This window comes from Emydura macquarii, unplaced genomic scaffold, assembly GCF_026122565.2.
Source record: "Emydura macquarii macquarii isolate MOO-44397 ecotype Brisbane River unplaced genomic scaffold, CSIRO-AGI_Emac_v2 contig_3328, whole genome shotgun sequence".
NCBI classification, from domain to species: domain Eukaryota; kingdom Metazoa; phylum Chordata; order Testudines; family Chelidae; genus Emydura; species Emydura macquarii.
The window spans coordinates 8,390,368-8,405,822 of NW_027133465.1; the positions used below are offsets into that span (position 1 = coordinate 8,390,368).

A 15,455-nucleotide genomic window follows, 5' to 3' on the forward strand; every position below is an offset into this window, starting at 1 on the left:
GGATGGGGTAGATTGCACCCTCAGCAAGTTTGCAGATGACACTAAGCTGGGGGGAGTGGTAGATACCCTACAAGGTAGGGATAGGATACAGAGTGACCTAAACAAACTGGAGGATTGGGCCAAAAGAAATCTAATGAGGTTCAACAAAGATAAGTGCAGAGTCCTCCACTTAGGAAGGAAGAATCCCATGCACAGCTATAGACTGGGGACCGACGAACTGGGCAGCAGCTCTGCAGAAAGGGACCTGGGGGTAATGGTGGATAAAAAGCTGGATATGAGTCAGCAGTGTGCCCTGGTTGTCAAGAAGGCTAATGGCATATTGGGCTGCATTAGGAGGGGCATTGCCAGCAGGTCACGGGAAGTGATTATTCCCCTCTATTCGGCATTGGTGAGGCCGCATTTAGAATATTGTGTCCAGTTTTGGGCCCCCCACTACAAAAAGGATGTGGACAAGTTGGAGAGAGTACAGTGGAGGGCAACAAAAATGATTAGTGGGCTGGAGCACAGGACTTATGAGGAGAGGCTGAGGGAACTGGGCTTGTTTAGTCTGCAAAAGAGAAGAGTGAGGGGGGATTTGATAGCGGCCTTTAACTACCTGAAAGGGGGTTCCAGGGAGGATGGGACTAGGCTGTTCTCGGTGGTGGCAGATGACAGAACAAGGAGCAATGGTCTCAAGTTGCAGGGCGGGAGGTCTAGGTTGGACATTAGGAAAACGTTTTTCACTAGGAGGGTGGTGAAGCACTGGAATGGGTTACCTAGGGAGGTGGTGGAATCTCCATCCTTAGAGGTTTTTAAGCTGAGGCTTGACAAAGCCCTGGCTGGGATGATATAGCTGAGGTTAGTCCTGCTTTGAGCAGGGGGTTGGACTAGATGACCTCCTGAGGTCCCTTCCAACTCTAATATTCTATGATTCTATGATTCTATATTATCAAATACTTTTTTCACTAGGAGGTTGGTGAAGCACTGGAACTGGTTACTGAAGGAGGTGGTGGAATTTCCATTTTTAGAAGTTTCTAAGGTGTGGTTTGACAAAGCCCTGTCTGGGATGATTTAGTTGGGGTTTGTCCTGCTTTGAGCAGGGGGTTGGACTAGATACCTCCTGAGGTTGCTTCCATCTTCTATGATTCATTTATTCATGTCCAATTTATAGCCATTTGTTCTTCTACAAACATTGTCCTTCAACTTAAAGAGCTCTTCTGCCTCCTTAGTATTTACTCTGATGTATTTTCTGAGGTCAATCATGTCCCTTCTCAGACTTCGTTTTGCTTGGCTAAACAAACCAAGCTCGCGCTCCATTCCCCTGACCATATTAGTAGCCCATCTCTGTACCTGTTCCATTTTGATTTAGTCTTTCTTGAACATGGGTGAGCAGAATTGTACACATATTCCAACTGAGCGCATACCAGTGTCTTGTAGATGCCATTTCTACTGGAAAATACCTCACCTGATACATACTAGGATTGCAGATGCTTTTTTCCATGGCTGCATCACATTGATGGTTCAGAATCATCTAGTGATTGATTGATATATCCTGGTCTTTCATCTCCCTATGTTGTTTTCCACTGATGGACTCCCAGCAGATAGGAGAAATTCTTAGTGAGACGTGGTGTGTGAGGTAATATCTTTTATTGGACCAACTTCTGTTACAGAGAGAGAGAGAGAGAGAGAGAGAGAGAGGAGGGGGGGGGGAGGGATTTTGAGCCACACAGAGCTCTGCTTCAAGTTTGGGAAAGGCACGCCCAGAGCCACAGGAAAATGCAAGTTGTAATGTAAGTAGTTAGAACATATTGTAAGGGACAATTCAAGATAGAGTGCCTGTTAATACCTCTGCAATCATAGGACAAAAAGAAAGAGTGAGTGTGTGACAGTGTAGCCGGGAGGGCTGGTCCCCCTCTGAGGAGGACCCAGAGAGGGAGCCAGACCCACCCTGGCTGACAGAAGCCTGCCCCAGGGAAACACCTGACCGGAAGCAAGGGGGCGGGTCTAGACCTTTAAAGGCCCCAGTGGCCCCACCTGACCGGAAGCAGGGGGGCGGAGCTAGGCCTTTAAGAACCCGGCCGGCGAGCTCAGTTGGGAGGAGGCGGCCGAAGGGGAAGGACGCCTCTCCTCCGGAGCCCTTAGCCGAGGCTGGGCCGGGGAACCGGGCTGAGAGGGAGTGGCCGGCCGTAAACCCAGCCCGGGGATCGACCGAGGCCTTCCCCAGGTACCCAAAAGCCTGGGAGTCGGAGGGACCGTCGGAGACCCCCACGGTCTGGGAACCAGGAGAGGACCCGTCAGGGCTCCCCGAGGACTACGGGCCTGACGAGCAACCCCCGGAAACACCCGGGGCCTGGGAGCCGGGGACAGATCTGCCCGAGCCATGCCGAGCCTGGGACCCCGAGGACCTACCGGCCCTGCCTGAGGCCTGGGGACCGCAGGACCTAGAGGAGCTACCCTTCGAGGACGAGCCCATGGAGCTCCCCGATCTGCCGCCTGTGGACAATGAGGGCCTAGCCGGTCTACCCGACCTCAGCGACCCGGAGGAGACAGGTACCGGGGGTTTCGGGGAGGAAGAAGCCCAGGGATAGCCGCACGATAGTGGCTGAGGCAGGGGCAACCTGGGCGGTGTGTTGCGGCTGGAGCCCCACCGATCCAGCGGAAAACGCTGTTGCCGCTATCAGGGCCCTGGGCTGGGACGCAGTGGAGACGGGCGGGCCTGCGTCCCCCTCCCCCCTTCCCTATCCTCCGTGAGGAAGCCTTCCCCACCGTGCCGTTCCCGAAAGCGGCTTGCTCACCCGCCAGCCCTGCTTGAGGGCCTGGCCATAAACTGCTGCCTCGCCAGCCCTGCTTGAGGGCCTGGCCATAAACTGCTGCCTCGCCAGCCCTGCTTGAGGGCCTGGCCATAAACTGCTGCCTCGCCAGCCCTGCTTGAGGGCCTGGCCATAAACTGCTGCCTCGCCAGCCCTGCTTGAGGGCCTGGCCATAAACTGCTGCCTCGCCAGCCCTGTTCGAGGGCCTGGCCATAGACTGTTTGCCTCGCCAGCCCTGTTCGAGGGCCTGGCCATAGACTGTTTGCCTCGCCAGCCCTGTTCGAGGGCCTGGCCATAGACTGTTTGCCTCGCCAGCCCTGTTCGAGGGCCTGGCCATAGACTGTTTGCCTCGCCAGCCCTGTTCGAGGGCCGGGCCATAGACTGTTTGCCTCGCCAGCCCTGTTCGAGGGCCTGGCCATAGACTGTTTGCCTCGCCAGCCCTGTTCGAGGGCCTGGCCATAGACTGTTTGCCTCGCCAGCCCTGTTCGAGGGCCTGGCCATAGACTGTTTGCCTCGCCAGCCCTGTTCGAGGGCCTGGCCATAGACTGTTTGCCTCGCCAGCCCTGTTCGAGGCCCTGGCCATAGACTCATTGCCTCGCCAGCCCTGCACGAGGGCCTGGACCTAGACTGTTTGCCTCGACAGCCCTGCTGGAGGGCCTTGCCATAGACTGTTTGCCTCGCCAGCCCTTTTCGAGGGGAGGGCCTTAGTCTGTTGGCCTCGCCAGCCCTGTTCGAGGGCCTGGCCATAGACTGTTTGCCTCGCCAGCCCGCCAGTTCGAGGGCCTGGCCATAGACTGTTTGCCTCGCCAGCCCTTTCGAGGGCCTGGCCATAGACTGTTTGCCTCGCCAGCCCTGCTCGAGGGCCTGGCCATAGCCAGCCCTGCTCGAGGGCCTGGCCATAGACTGTTTGCCTCGCCAGCCCTGCTCGAGGGCCTGGCCATAGACTGTTTGCCTCGCCAGCCCTGCTCGAGGGCCTGGCCATAGACTGTTTGCCTCGCCAGCCCTGCTCGAGGGCCTGGCCATAGACTGTTTGCCTCGCCAGCCCTGCTCGAGGGCCTGGCCATAGACTGTTTGCCTCGCCAGCCCTGCTCGAGGGCCTGGCCATAGACTGTTTGCCTCGCCAGCCCTGCTCGAGGGCCTGGCCATAGACTGTTTGCCTCGCCAGCCCTGCTCGAGGGCCTGGCCATAGACTGTTTGCCTCGCCAGCCCTGCTCGAGGGCCTGGCCATAGACTGTTTGCCTCGCCAGCCCTGCTCGAGGGCCTGGCCATAGACTGTTTGCCTCGCCAGCCCTGCTCGAGGGCCTGGCCATAGACTGTTTGCCTCGCCAGCCCTGCTCGAGGGCCTGGCCATAGACTGCCTGGCCATTTGCCTCGCCAGCCCTGCTCGAGGGCCTGGCCATAGACTGTTTGCCTCGCCAGCCCTGCTCGAGGGCCTGGCCATAGACTGTTTGCCTCGCCAGCCCTGCTCGAGGGCCTGGCCATAGACTGTTTGCCTCGCCAGCCCTGCTCGAGGGCCTGGCCATAGACTGTTTGCCTCGCCAGCCCTGCTCGAGGGCCTGGCCATAGACTGTTTGCCTCGCCAGCCCTGCTCGAGGGCCTGGCCATAGACTGTTTGCCTCGCCAGCCCTGCTCGAGGGCCTGGCCATAGACTGTTTGCCTCGCCAGCCCTGCTCGAGGGCCTGGCCATAGACTGTTTGCCTCGCCAGCCCTGCTCGAGGGCCTGGCCATAGACTGTTTGCCTCGCCAGCCCTGCTCGAGGGCCTGGCCATAGACTGTTTGCCTCGCCAGCCCTGCTCGAGGGCCTGGCCATAGACTGTTTGCCTCGCCAGCCCTGCTCGAGGGCCTGGCCATAGACTGTTTGCCTCGCCAGCCCTGCTCGAGGGCCTGGCCATAGACTGTTTGCCTCGCCAGCCCTGCTCGAGGGCCTGGCCATAGACTGTTTGCCTCGCCAGCCCTGCTCGAGGGCCTGGCCATAGACTGTTTGCCTCGCCAGCCCTGCTCGAGGGCCTGGCCATAGACTGTTTGCCTCGCCAGCCCTGCTCGAGGGCCTGGCCATAGACTGTTTGCCTCGCCAGCCCTGCTCGAGGGCCTGGCCATAGACTGTTTGCCTCGCCAGCCCGCCAGCCCTGCTCGAGGGCCTGGCCATAGACTGTTTGCCTCGCCAGCCCTGCTCGAGGGCCTGGCCATAGACTGTTTGCCTCGCCAGCCCTGCTCGAGGGCCTGGCCATAGACTGTTTGCCTCGCCAGCCCTGCTCGAGGGCCTGGCCATAGACTGTTTGCCTCGCCAGCCCTGCTCGAGGGCCTGGCCATAGACTGTTTGCCTCGCCAGCCCTGCTCGAGGGCCTGGCCATAGACTGTTTGCCTCGCCAGCCCTGCTCGAGGGCCTGGCCATAGACTGTTTGCCTCGCCAGCCCTGCTCGAGGGCCTGGCCATAGACTGTTTGCCTCGCCAGCCCTGCTCGAGGGCCTGGCCATAGACTGTTTGCCTCGCCAGCCCTGCTCGAGGGCCTGGCCATAGACTGTTTGCCTCGCCAGCCCTGCTCGAGGGCCTGGCCATAGACTGTTTGCCTCGCCAGCCCTGCTCGAGGGCCTGGCCATAGACTGTTTGCCTCGCCAGCCCTGCTCGAGGGCCTGGCCATAGACTGTTTGCCTCGCCAGCCCTGCTCGAGGGCCTGGCCATAGACTGTTTGCCTCGCCAGCCCTGCTCGAGGGCCTGGCCATAGACTGTTTGCCTCGCCAGCCCTGCTCGAGGGCCTGGCCATAGACTGTTTGCCTCGCCAGCCCTGCTCGAGGGCCTGGCCATAGACTGTTTGCCTCGCCAGCCCTGCTCGAGGGCCTGGCCATAGACTGTTTGCCTCGCCAGCCCTGCTCGAGGGCCTGGCCATAGACTGTTTGCCTCGCCAGCCCTGCTCGAGGGCCTGGCCATAGACTGTTTGCCTCGCCAGCCCTGCTCGAGGGCCTGGCCATAGACTGTTTGCCTCGCGAAAGGCGCAAGACGGCTCCCAGTGGGAGGTAGCCGGGAGGGCTGGTCCCCCTCTGAGGAGGACCCAGAGAGGGAGCCAGACCCGGACGCTGCTCCCCGGTTCCGGGGGCACGTCCACAGACAGACTGTTGTAATAATCCATAAATCCAGTGTCTCTGTTCCAGCCATGATTTTTTAGGGTCAAGCAGAGTAAGGCCTTGTCTTCACTTTCAGTTATGCTGGCAAAAATTTGTCGCTCAGGGGTTTGAACTCCCCTTCCCCCTTCCAAGTGATATAAGTTTTGCTGGCATTAGCACGAGTGTAGTCGTGTTATGTCGACGGGACAGCTCTCCCACTGACATAATAGAACCACCTACATGAGCAGTGACTGCTATGTCGGTGGAGAGCATCTCCCACCGACATAGTGCTGTCCACACTCATGCTTATGCCGGCAAAACTTATATCGCTCAGGGATGTGGGTCTTTTCACACCCCAGAGTGACAAAGTTTTGCTGGCATAACCGTGACTGTAGACAAGAATTAAGGAATTTAATCTCCCAGGCTCATCTTTTGAAAGTGTTGTGCAAGGTTTTCATCTTGCATTTTGCTGAGACGCTGAGAGTACCTTTCCCAGACCTGAAGAAGAGCTCTGTGTAGCTCAAAAGCTTGTTCCTTTCATCAACAGGAGTTGGTCCAATAAAAGATATTACCTCACCCACTTTGTCTCTCTAATATCCTGGAACTGACATGGCTACAATTACACTGCATGTTGCAGAAATTCTTGTGGTTAGTACCTAAGTAAAGTCTACATGTTTATTTGAATCTTTTCAGTGTGAAAATCAGGCTGCAAATCTAAAGAAAACAGGGGTTTTTTGCACAGAATTTTGATATTGCTATTTCTGGTGCTGGCTAAAATCTGTGTTCTGTAGATTCTCAGCAGAGTAGACATTTTCTAGTCTCTCTTGTGTCACATTAGCAGCAAAAGGAATATTTAGGCTGCACACAGGAAAATTTTCCTAACAATGAGATTTCTAAGAATATGGAATGCTTTCCCAGGAGAACAAATGGAAGCCCAGTCTTGAAAAATATAAGATTAGCTGGAAAAAAGAGTGAAGATTATATGTATATCAAGAGAGAAAAGGGAACAATCCTATACTGGCTGAGGTGATGGATTAGATCCATCACTAATTACTATTATTCTATGAATAACTTAATAATTATACATTCAGTTTTTACACTGTATCTATCAATAACTCTCTCGTCACAAAAAATGTAAAAACATATACTGTAGTAAGATTTTTATGTCAAACTGACACTAAAAGGCCACCCCAATCCCAAATAAAATTTTCATGCAAGCTAAAAGCCTCCCCGTCCTCTTGGGGGAAAAACCCTGAGTATAATCAAAAGATTTTCAGGTTGAATGTTCTAGGTGATCTCAACTGTTGAGTTGCCCCTAACGGACAGGTGATCTTTAAAATTGCCAAATTCCAAATTATAAATGGTTTTATAGATGCAAACTGAATACTTTGAATTCGGAAGTGCAAAGTAATGCCCATTGGAAGGAACACCGTGAATTATTCATACACATTTCTGAATTGTGCACTGCTCACTGAAAACATGGGCTAAAAGCAAAGGATTGCTCAGAAAAGCAAACAAGATGATAGTGTCTATTAAGGAAGTGATAGAGAATAATTCAGAATGTACTACAATGCCATTACATAAACTTATTGGATGTCCTTGCTTTGTTCAATTCTAGTCCCAGTTCAAAAACTATTCTACAAGAAAAAGAGAAGTCCACAGATGTGTAATCAAAAGATTTAGACATTTACATAATAAATAATAAGAATAAAAATAATTAAGGGTTACAAACCTTCATGCATCATGGCACCATGTGCCTTAGGTTAGGACTTTTTTTTCCTGTGAATATGCTTTTACATTTTCCATTATGGAAGCTTTATATCTTGTGCATCCTCTGAAACATCTCATACTGGCCACAGGCAGAGACAGGATGCTGAACCACATGAAGTGTACGCCTGATACTTTATGACATTGCTTATGGAAGCCAGGGAAGTCTCTGAAGCACAGATGTAAGATGTACTCTCTCCCTGTATGGTACATTGCTAAGTAAGCGATTAGCTGAATTCAGGCTGCATTTGAAGGCTACCTGGAAACTTCAGCAGTTTACAAAACTGCAACTTTAGCCGTTTGTCTCCTTCAGCTGGTTGCAATAACCAGCTGAAGGAGACAAAGGCATGAATAACAGAGATGACATTGATGTGATAGAAATGTTTATAGATATTTAGTCTGGTGTCCTGCATAACAGGGGCCATAGAACTTCCCCAAAGTCTGAGAGCAGATCTTTTAGAATAATTTCCAATCTTAATATAAAAATTGCCAGTGATCTAGAATCCACCATAACTCTTGGTAAAAATGGTGTCAATGATTAATTATTCTCATTGTTAAAAAATGTACACTTTATTTCCAATCTGAATTTCTCTAGGTTTAGCTTCCAGCCATTGGATTATGTTATATCTTTTCTGCTAGACTGAAGAGCCCATTATTAAATATTTGTTCACCATATAGCTAACAGGAGCAGCTAATAAAGGAGTTTTGCAACGAAGTTCTCCAGGTTCAGGAAGAGATACCACATGACCCTTAACCTGAGTTTGTTGTCTGTTAGTTTGTATGTTTGTTGTGTGCTTGCTGCTTTACTGAACTATATAGCGTGGTCTGTTTGCAGGGCCACGTGCTGAACCCAGAGGCCTGTTAGGCAAGGTTGAGAGCTTCTTAATGAGATTTGGGTCCCTAAGCCTTTTATCATCCATTAACCCTTAACCAGGGAGCGGGGCTACTCAGAGACAATAGAGATTTAAAAAGCCAGCGCCTAAGCGGTCAGAAGAGCTAGCAAACAGGAGCAGCTAACAGGGGAGCTTTGCAAGGGAACATGAGAGCTAGATACATCTGATTGACATAAACCTAAGGCAATGAACAACCCACCCAGCCAAAAAAACAAAGACAAAAAAAATCCAACAAAAAAACTGCAAGAGTAAAAAGAATGCAGGCAGAGGTCCAGCAGCAGAGTAGGTTTATTGCACTGTTTATTGCACTGAATGCAACATGAATGATTACTTACCCTGTGGGCAGGTGGCGTATGTGTGCGTTCAGTGCAAGAAGTTCATGGCCTTCAAAGACCAAGTATGGGCTCTGGAGATTAGGGCGGCTGAACTGGAGGAACTAAGGGAAGTACACAGATGAGGCTTTCTAGGACACAGTAGAGTGATCCCAGCCCCAGTCTGACAGCCTCTGTGCTGTTCAGGAGGATGAAAGTCTTGAGGAAGGAGAACATCAAACTGGAGTGGAGAGAAATGATCCCATAGTTGGGATCCACCTTCCAGATCATGGTATCCTCTTGCACTGAGGATACCTCTAGGGAGGAGGGAATCCCAGTTATTAAGAAGAGATAGGTAATATTGATGGAGGATTTGATCATTAGAAACATAGATAGCTGGGTTTGTGATGGCTGAGAGAATCACATGGCGAATTGCCTGTCAGTATGAAGGTTGTGGATCTCTTGAGACATCTTGAGACTTACGTGTGATCGTGGTACATGTAGGTACCAATGCCATTGGCTAAGGTAGGAGTGAGGTCCTAGGGGCCAAATTTAGGCTGCTAGGTAAGAGATTGAAGTCCAAGACCTCCATTCTCTGAAATACTTCCAGCTGCAGTCGCAGGGTCAGTTAGTCAGGCAGAACGGCAGGGTCTTAATGCATGGATGAGACAATGGTGTAGGGAGGAGGGGTTTAGGTTCATTAGGAACTGGGGAACCTTCTGGGAAAGAAGGAGCCTATACAATAAGGATAGTGTGACAGGGCCCACCTCCACCTCCAATCTCTTCCCTGCAGAAACAACATGGACTCCACCAGGTGTGCTCTTAGTGTCACTTGATTTCTATTTCCCGTCACCAACATCACAGTCCCCGGTGCTCTTGTCTATTTACAGTCTTTGCTTAGCTTTAGGCCTTTCAGCAGCACCTGAGGGGAACCAACTTGATTAGGTCATTACCCCCAATCAGCTTCTTCTGGGGCACTAATTGGTCTCTAAGTGATCAGAGTACTGGCTCACCTACTCACTTCCAGCATTCTGTCATGGATAGGCTCCACCTACACCAAAATGGAACCTGGTTGCTAGTATGTAGAATTAAAAGGATGTAGAAGAGCTTTTAAACTAAGGACTGGGGGAAAGCACATGGTTCGGACAGAGACATACCTTAGGGGAGGATCTATTAGCAGGGATTTTCTACATCCTAGTATGGAAGAGAGATTGGATGTTGATAAAGTATAGGTGGGAACTGAAGAGAAACAGTCAAATGAAAAAGAGTCACATTCAATTACATCACATGAAGGCAGACAGCTAAAAAGTGACAAGTTTTATAAGTGCTTGTATACAAATGCTAGAAGTCTAAATACCAACATGGGTGAACTTGAGTACCTGGAGTTAAATGAGGATATTGATATAAAGAGAATCAGAGAAACTTGTGGAACAATGATAATCAATGGGACATCATAATAGAATGGCACTATATGCAAAAGAAAGCATAGACTCAAACAAAGTAAAAATCTGAAATGATTCAAATTGTACCATAAAATCTCTATGGATAGATATTCCATGCTTCAATAATCAGCATATAGCAGTGGAATATACTACTGTCTGCCTGACCAGGATGGTGATGGTGATTGTGAAATGCTCTGGGAGATTAGAGAAGCTATAAAAATAGAAAACTCAATGACAATGGGGGATTTCAAATATCCCCATATTGACTGGATACATGTCACCTCAGGATAGGATGAAGAGATAAAGTTTCTTAACACCATAAATGACTGCTTCTTGGAGCAGCTAGTCCTGGAACCTACAAGGGAAGAGGCAGTTCTTGAATTCATCCTAAGTGGTGCACAAGATATAGCTGAACCACTTGGTAATAGTGACCATAATATAATTAAGTTAAACATCTTTGGGGGACAAGGGGCATACCAAAAAAGCCCACCGCCGTAGCATTTAACTTCAGAATGGGGAGCTACACAAAAATTAAGAAGCTAGTTAAACAGAAATTAAAAGGTACAGTCACAAAAGTGAAATGCATGCAAGCTGCATGGAAACTTTTAAAAAACACCATAACAGAGGCTCAAATTAAATGTATACCTGAAATTAAAAAACATAGTAAGAGGACCAAAAAAGTGCTACCAGGTCTAAACAACAATGTAAAAGAAGTGGTTAGAGGCAAAAGGCATCCTTTAAAAATTAGAAGCTAAATCCAACAGAGGAAAAGAAAAAGGAGCATAAAATCTGGTAAGTCAAGTATAAAAGTATAACTAGGCAGACCAAAAAAGAATGTGAAGAGTAACTAGCCAAAGATACAAACTAATAGGAAAACATTTTTTAAGTAAACCAAAAGCAGCCACCCTGCCAAACAAGGAATGGGGCCACTGTATGATTGAGGTGCTAAAGGAGCACTCAAAGAAGACAAGGCCATTGTGGAGAAGCTAAATTAATTCTTTGCATCAGTCTTCCTTGCAGAGGAGGTGAGGGAGACTCCTACACCTAAACCATTCTTTTCAGGCAACAAACTTGAGTAACTGTCCAAGATTGAGGTGTCAATAGAGGAGGTATTGGAAGAAATTGATAAATTAAACAGCAATAAGTAACCAGGACCAGATGGTTCACCCAAGAGTTCTGAAGGAACTCAAATATGAAATTACAGAACTACTAATTTAAATCCATTTCTGTACCAGATAAATTGAGGATTGCTAATGTTATTCCAATTTTTTAAGAAAGGCTCCAGAGGCCAGTAAGCCTAACTTCAGTACCAGGCAAATTGGTTGAAACTATAGTGAAAAACAGAATCATCAGACATATAGATTAACATAATTTGTTGGGAAAGATTAAACATGGCTTTTGTAAAGGAAAATCACGCCTCACCAATCTACTAGAATTCTTTGAGGGGGTTAGCAGTCATGTGGACAAGGGTGATCCATATGATATTAGACTTTCAGAAAACCTTACACGAAGTCTCTCACCAAAACCTCTTAAGCAAAATAAGCTGTCACAGGTTAAGAGGGAAGGTCCTCTCTTGGATCAATATCTGGTTAAAAGATAGGAAACAAAGAGTAGGAATAAATAGTCAGTTTTCAGAATGGAGAGAGATAAATAGTAATATCCCCCAGGGATCTCTACTGGGACTACTGCTATTCAACATATTTATAAATGATCTGGAAAAAGGAATAAACAGTGAGGTGTCAAAATCTGCAGACAATACAAAATAACTCAATATAGTTAAGTCCAAAGCAGACTGTGAAGAGTTACAAAGAGATCTTACAAAACTGGGTGACTGTGTAATAAAATGGTAGATGAAATTTAATGTTGATAAATTCAAAATCATGCATACTAGAAAGCATAATCCCAACTATACAGCCAAAATAATAGGATCTAAATTAACTGCTACCATTCCAGAAAGAGATTTTGGAGTCATTGTGGATAGTTCTCTGAAAACATTTGCTCAATGTGCAGGGGCAGTCAAAAAATGGTAACAGAATATCAGGGACCATTAGGAAAGGGATAGATAATAAACAGAAAATACCATAATGCCTTTATATAACTCCATGGTATACCCATACCTTGAATACTGTGTGCAGTTCTGGTCACCACATCTTAAAAAAGATATGCTACAGTTGTAAAAGGTACAGAGACGTGCAACAAAATTGATTAAGGGTATAGAACAGCTTCAGTATGAGGAGAGATTAAAAAGACTGGGGCTTTTCAGTTTATAATAGAGATGACTAAGAGGGGATATGATAGAGTAAATTCATGGAGGATAGGTCCACCAATGACTCAGGGATGCAACCACATACTTTGGGTGTCACTAGCCTGATTGTCAGAAGCTGGCAGTAGATGACACGGGATAGATCACTCAATGATTGCCTATTTATTCTCTCTCAAGCACCTGGCATTGGCCATTGTTGGAAGACAGGATACGGGCTAGATAAGGCCATTGGTCTGACCTAGTATGGCCGTTCTTGTGCTTTTTTTGTTCTCTTTGTTAAGTTAAATAGATAGATTCAAGGCTATCAATTGGTATAAAGCAGATTTTCTAATACAGTAATCGTTCTCATAGCTCTTCTCCAAACCATTTTCAATTTATCAACATCCTTCTTGAACTGTGGGCACCAGAACTGGACACAGTATTCCAACAGCAATTATATCAGTGCCAATACAGAGGTAAAATAACCTTTCTACTCCTATTCAAGATCCCCTGCTTATGTATCCAAAGATCACATTAGCTCCTTTGAACGCAGCATCAAACTGAGAGCTCATGTTCAGCTGATTATCCACCATGATCCCCAAATCTTTTTCAGTCACTGTTTCTCAGGACAGAGTCCCTCATCCTGTAAGTATGGCCCACATGCTTTGTTCTCAGATGTATATATTTACATTTAGCGGTATTTAAAAGATATTATATGTTTGTGCCCAGTTTACCAAGCAATTCAGATCACTCTGAACCAGTGGCCTGTCCTCTTCATTATTTGCCACTCCCCCAATTTTTGTGTCATCTGCAAACTTTATCAGTGATTATATTATATTTTTATCCACGTTATTGATCAAGATGTTAAATGGCATAGGGCCAAGAGCCAATCCCTGCAGGACCCAATTGGAAACAGACCACTTGAAGGCAATTCCCAATTTACAATTACATTTTGAGACCTACCATTTAGCTAGTTTTTAATCCATTTAATATGTGCCAAGTTAATATATCATTCTAGAGTTTTAAGCAAAATGTTGTGTAGTGCCAAGTCAAACGCCTTACAGAAGTCTATGTTACATCAACACTAATATCTTTATCAACAAAATTTGTAATCTTATTTAAAAAGATATCAAGTTAGTTTGACAGGATCTATTTTCCATAAACCAATCTCATATTACAACAAAGATGGAAAAAAGCAATCCGGACGACTGCTGATGTCTAGATGTCCATTAGGGCTACAAAATTGATTATCTGGCTAACAAAAAGCAGGTACATCCTGTTATTTGAGGGTACAGAAGGGAACACTTCCTTCAACTGATTGCTCCATCCACCACCATCACCTGAGTCTTATCTGAATAAAGAGAGCCTAATCTAGCACATCTGGCCAAATTTAAAGCTGATTAACTACATCATCTAGATCCAATACAACAGATATATTACTGATTTTCATCAACAGAGTAGTTAAACCATCTCATTTTCTCCCCTGGGGCTTCATATATACATCATATGAGATGGAAGGCACTGAAGGTTAACTGAATTTGCATGAGACAGACTTATCTACAAGAATATATCCAATATGTTATTTTATCAACAAAGATCTACACTTAATTCATGAACCTACAATCTTTCCTATAATAATTAGGATTGGTTCTTGACTTTATGTTTTTCATTCTAGATGTTTTCAACAATCAGACCATGAACAACTGCAACAGCAATGTTTCTTCTAAAGACTTTTATCTCATTGGGTTTCCTGCACTTCAAGATTTCCAGATCTCTCTTTTCATAGTATTTTTGTTATTCTACCTGCTAATACTAATTGGTAATATCATTATTATAGCTGTAGTTGTCATCGATCAGACACTTCACAAACCCATGTACTTTTTCCTAATTAATCTCTCTGTGTTAGATGTACTGTTTACAACTACTACCATTCCCAAAATGTTGGCAATGTTTCTGTTCAATGCCAAAACTATTTCTTTTCATGTCTGCTTTCTGCAGATGTATTGTTTTCATAGTCTCACAGTGACCGAAGCACTGCTTCTAGTAGTCATGTCTTATGATCGTTATGAAGCAATTTGTAATCCATTGCATTATCCAGTTAAAATGACAAAGAGAGTAAACATTCAACTGGCAGGATCAGCCTGGATAACTGCATTGTTAATACCAATACCTGTCATCTTCCAGACCTCTCAGTTAAGATTTGGTGAAACAGCCAAAGTTTACCATTGCTTTTGTGATCACTTGGCAGTTGTGCAAGCAGCATGTTCAGATTTCAGGGCTGCTTTTCAGACTTTCATGGGGTTTTCCATTGCCATGACTGTTTCAGTTGTGCCTCTTGTGCTTGTCACCCTTTCCTATGTTCACATCATTATCTCCATATTAAAGATCAGTTCTAAAGAAGGTCGCAGTAAGACTTTTTCTACTTGCACTTCCCATTTGATTGTGGTTGGCACATACTATTCATCCATTACTGTGGCATATGTTTCTTACAGAACAGACATGCCTATTGATATCCATGTAATGAGCAATGTTGTTTTTGCTATTTTAACCCCTTTGTTAAATCCACTCATTTACACTTTACGAAACAAGGAAGTAAAATGTGCAATAAAAAAGTTTGTTTTCCTGAAGATCTTTCCTCTTTCTAAAATGTTGTAATCTCTTGGATAAAATTTGCTTCAACACAGAAATTTCACACAAAACTTATACATCACATCAACCTCATGTAAAAGGATTAAGTAGGGCTAAATGGTTTGTCTTGTATGGGTTCCTCTGCATTGGGGTGATTTTCATCCTATTGATATCAAGTATTTTTCAACATACTAACTTTCCTCTATATGTTGAAAGGGACAAAAAGTAATTATGTTAATAATTTTGCAATTTGGTTTTCATTTTTCCTTTAGATAGAGATCTGAA

The 15,455-nt window shown here is 46.6% G+C and overlaps 1 protein-coding gene across 1 annotated transcript; it reads left to right on the top strand.

Moving 5' to 3' along the window:
* The first annotated feature begins 14,225 nt into the window (after window positions 1-14,225).
* Window positions 14,226-15,197, top strand: OR2AT4 (olfactory receptor family 2 subfamily AT member 4). The gene has a single exon (XM_067533286.1). The coding sequence runs from the start codon at window positions 14,238-14,240 to the stop codon at window positions 15,195-15,197; it is 960 nt and encodes a 319-aa protein (XP_067389387.1). The 5' UTR covers window positions 14,226-14,237.
* The last annotated feature ends 258 nt before the right edge of the window (window positions 15,198-15,455 follow it).